The sequence below is a fragment of the Penaeus monodon genome, chromosome 35, assembly GCF_015228065.2.
Source record: "Penaeus monodon isolate SGIC_2016 chromosome 35, NSTDA_Pmon_1, whole genome shotgun sequence".
In the NCBI taxonomy this organism is placed as follows: Eukaryota; Metazoa; Arthropoda; class Malacostraca; order Decapoda; family Penaeidae; genus Penaeus; species Penaeus monodon.
In genome coordinates, this window is record NC_051420.1 from 32,556,764 (window position 1) to 32,561,003 (window position 4,240).

General features: G+C 49.2%; 2 protein-coding genes across 2 annotated transcripts in view; both read right to left on the bottom strand.

The window, feature by feature from the left end:
• The window catches only part of LOC119595303 (uncharacterized protein K02A2.6-like), a 1,151-nt gene extending 486 nt beyond the window's left edge, over positions 1-665 (bottom strand). The window contains exons 1-2 of the mRNA XM_037944458.1: positions 324-665; positions 1-273 (exon numbers count right to left, since the gene is read on the bottom strand). The exon at positions 1-273 is cut by the window's left edge and continues 486 nt beyond it. Of these exons, the coding sequence (XP_037800386.1) occupies positions 1-273; positions 324-665 (615 nt within the window). The remainder of the gene's footprint in view (positions 274-323) is intronic.
• Positions 666-3,060: 2,395 nt separating this feature from the next.
• On the bottom strand, positions 3,061-3,466 carry LOC119595331. Its single transcript, XM_037944484.1, has one exon. The coding sequence runs from the start codon at positions 3,464-3,466 to the stop codon at positions 3,125-3,127; it is 342 nt and encodes a 113-aa protein (XP_037800412.1). The 3' UTR covers positions 3,061-3,124.
• Positions 3,467-4,240: the final 774 nt, after the last annotated feature.

A 4,240-nucleotide genomic window follows, 5' to 3' on the forward strand; every position in this document is an offset into this window, starting at 1 on the left:
TATTGCAGAATTAAGGGCAAGTCGCAATTCAGGTACATACTTGTGCCAGTCTCTAGGTCGATCCCCTACTACTGATCGTAGAGCTGCCTTGACAACACGGTTTGTGCGGTCCACAAGTCCATTAGCCTGGGGGTGATAGCGGATGGTAAAGTGATGTGAAGCTCGTAACAAGTCCACTAGCTCAGCAAACAGGTTAGAAGTGAACTGCCAGCCATTATCAGTCTGGATAACACGAGGTGGGCCAAAATATATTATCCAGTGGTCCAGGAAAGCCTGATGTACCCTGGAAGCTGTTATATTATGGAGTCTAAAACAGTCAATGCCCATCTCATAGGGGCCTGGCACAGGTCAAGAATGTCCAATGATACTCGTTCCAGTGGATAAAGAGCTAGAGGTGTGTCAGCCATTGGAACACGTTGGGCAATGCCTCTTGATTGCTGGCACACAAGGCAATGTTCCACATAACGGCGTACATCACGTAGCATGTTGGGCCAATAGAACATGTTGCGTAGATTCTCGTACGTCCTATGGATACCAGGATGCATTGCTAGAGGTGGTGTATGAGCTGCTTTCATTGCCGAGTCTCGCAGCTTTTCTGGAACACACAGCTGGTACACAATTTTATCTGGCAGGTGCAACAGTCGGTACAAGACCCCATCTTTCATTTCAAAGTCTGAGAGGGAGACTGGAGGCTTTTTCTTGGGTACAGTGCCATCACTCAGATAGGACAGGAGATCTTGAAGTGCAGGATCCTGGCTTTGCTCCAGGGCAAGCTCTTGTGAGACAGTTGTCGAACATCTATGGCAGCAATCTGTCGTGATAGCAAATCAGGGACGTAGTTCGTGGGACCTTCTTTGTACCGGATCTCAAAGTCATAATAGGACAGATCATGAGAGTATCTGGTCATCCGCGGTGATTTCGTCCGGTGTTTGAAGATGTATACAAGAGGGCGATGGTCTGTGTAAATGATAAACTTGCGTCCATATAAGTACGAATCAAAGACCCTAACACCCTCAACAACTGCTAGTGCCTCACAGTCAATGGGTGGGTAACGAGTTTCAGGGTCTCGCAGTTTTCTACTGTAGTAAGCAATAGCGTGTGGTGCACCGTCGTGATCTCGCTGAATTAAAGCTGCTCCCAAGGCAATACTACTTGCATCTGTGTGTAGCTCAAAGGGTTGCATGAAGTCTGGCAGTCGAAGAACTGGAGCCGATGCCAGACACCTTTTCAGATCTTCAAATGCCTGTTGCTGGTCTTTGTCCCACTTCCAACTCTGGCCTTTTTTCAAGAGGAGGTGGAGTGGAGCTGCACTGGTTGCATACCCCTCTATGTGTTTCCTGAAAAAACCTGTTGCACCCAAAAATCGACGAACTTCTTTAATGGATCGAGGTGCAGGTGTTGCTAAAATAGCTGCAACCTTGTCTTGATCGGGCAATACACCTTCGGGAGATATAGTGAATCCCAAAAAGTTTATTGTGGTTGCAGCAAACTTGCACTTTTCCATATTCAGCTTCAACCCAGCTGCTGCCAGTAGACTCAGGGTTTCTTCTAGATCTTTCAAATGCTGTGGAAAGCCCCTAGAGTAAATAACCACATCATCCAAATACGCCAAGGTGTGGTGTCCCAGGACAGATGACAGGACAATATTCATCGTCCTCTGGAAAGTGGTAGGCGCAGTACTAAGGCCGAAAGGTAGTCTCCGAAATTGAAAAAGCCGATATCCATCACTAAATGCTGTCTTGGGGCGGTCCTCGGGATGAACCTCAACACTCCAATAAGCTGCCCTTGCATCAAGAGTGGTAAACGTGTCAGAGGGGCCTAATTCATCAAGAAGCTCGTCAATCCTTGGCAGAGGAAATGTGTCTGCTGTTGTTACTGCATTCAAGTTCCTATAATCCACACAAAACCTAAGTGATCCATCTTTCTTCTTCACCAGGACAACAGGGCTCAACCATGGTGAAGTTGAGGACTCAATGACACCGTTCTTAAGCATGGCATCACACTGCTTGCGTATAGTTTGTCGAGTTGCCTGCGGGAGACGCCACTGGCGGGTACATACAGGTGTTGCTTGACCTGTGTCAATCCTGTGCTGAATGCCTGGGATATGGCCCACAGCATCCTCACCTCCATCAAAAAGGACATTGTAGGTACATAAGAGAGTCTGCAACTCCCTGCGCTGATCATCTTCCAAGTGCCCCAGCTTGGGCATCTGGTATTCAGTATCCAAGGACAATGGGTAATCTGGAATATTAGCAGCTTCAATTGCAGCAAGGGCTTGTGATGGTGGGAGATCATCAGCAGCATCAGTGACAATACTACCATATCCAAAATCCTCTACCCCAAAGGTTCTGTCAAACTGGTCCTCTTCCCACTGGAAATCCTCATCTATGTGGTCCTCTGGCAGATCAAGACAAGCAGGGTTGCAGGTATTGCTGGCACTGGAAGGTTCTGAAGGCTCGGAGGATGTGGTTCCTGCCATAAAAACAGCCTCGACTGCAGCTACCATCCCCAAGCACGTTCCTTAGGTTAGTCGGACTGGCCTGGCAGTGTTGTTGACTGCCCACACTGGGCATCGACGTCCAGATACAGCAAAGAGCACACAAGGCGATATGCACACAGCTGACACCCGAGGCGTAAACAACATGTCCCCATCATTAGGGGCTGTGTGGTGGAAGCTTCGTCGTTCGGTAAAGGTGCACAGCAGTAGGTGTGTCAGGCGGTGGTAAGCGAGGTGAAGAGTGGCTTACTTCAGCATTTTCTATAGTTTCTGGTGCGGTCACACTCACTAAACTCAGCTGCAGGGATTGAGTATCAGTATAATTCACTAAAAACTCCTGGCCTTCTAAAGTCAGGCAGGCACAATCATCCTGAGAGTCAGAGGAAAGGCTGAATGTGGTTCTTCGTAAAAAGTCTATACCCAAGAGGATGTCTCCAGGAAACCTTACATCACACACAGTAACAGTTGACACTCAAGGTGTCAATTGGCCGGCCAGACACGCCTCGCAGACTACTCGTAGTCCTCCTCCGGTGCAGGTGGTCATCAGGATCAATCCGCTTAAGGGCTTGGGGCTTGACAATTGTCACTTCAGATCCTGTATCGAGAAAGCAAGGTACTGTAGAACCATTAACATTGAGTGCCGCAACTGGTCGTCCGGTAAGCCCTGTCACAGCTGTTCCCTTCTCGACAAGTTTCCTCCCCATGTGAGATGCTCCTTGGTTCAAACCTGCCAGTGGTCCCAGGAGCTTGGTCACCCTGGCGCTCACTAAAGGGGCAATCTCTCACTAAGTGACCTGGACCTCTGCAATGGTAGCATCGTCGTCTTGGAGAATGTGGATCAAGGATCTCAGCCCTGGCTCTGCACTCGGATGTATCATGGGTCCTTACCCGATGGTGCTCACACCACCTCTCCTGGACAGGTGATTGGCGACGAGGTGACAGGCTGGAACGCTCAGCAGCCACGGGCATGGCATACAAATCCCAACCCCATGGAGAACGGTTGGGGTGGTAGGGATTCTCTTCTTTTGGCGACATATCACTATGCCTGATGCCATTGTGTGAATTCCAGATACGCTGTGCTGTTTCGGCTATCTGGGTTGGGCTACCATCTTCTTTTACAGAGAGGAAGTCTTGGAGCCATGCAGGGATGCCACTTAAGAAGACCCTCTTCACTAGTTCTGATGGGTCACCAATTGCTTCCCGGTGATCCCTGTATCCCTGGTAAACATGCCCCTCTAACTGCAAAAAGAAGTCCATTGGTGCTTGGCTTGGTGTCATGCGGATGCCATAGAGAACCTTCTAGAAATCGGAGGAGGTGTAGGTACCTCGAAACTTACTTTGGAGAGCTGCTTTAAATGTGTCCCACTCTGTGATGGAGTCAAAAAGAGGGGAATTTCTGATCAGTTCGGCAGGTCCTCTGCAGTTAGCTTGTGCTGCCTGAATGAACATCTCTGATGTGGCTGGCTTCACGATGTTCTCAATTGTCCGAATCCAACTCTCTATGGCCTGGTTCTTTTTGAGGGGCTGTGAGGCAGATGTATCTCCCTTAAAGTGAGGGATGGTCTCCTTCGTGAAAACATATGAGAAAGGCATGCTGGACGCCTGAGACGAGGGATGTTCTGGTTGGTGATGCTGAGGTGAAGAACTGCGCTGGAACTGCTGCGGCAAGGATGAATGTGGGTCATATGTGTGTTGCCGTATTGGATATGGCTGCTGCTCTGTTACTGGGGTGTGGGGACGGCT

Bases quoted from the DNA above. Each gene is read 5' to 3' on its own strand.
- LOC119595331 (XM_037944484.1), bottom strand. From the start codon at position 3,466: ATGCCCGTGGCTGCTGAGCGTTCCAGCCTGTCACCTCGTCGCCAATCA.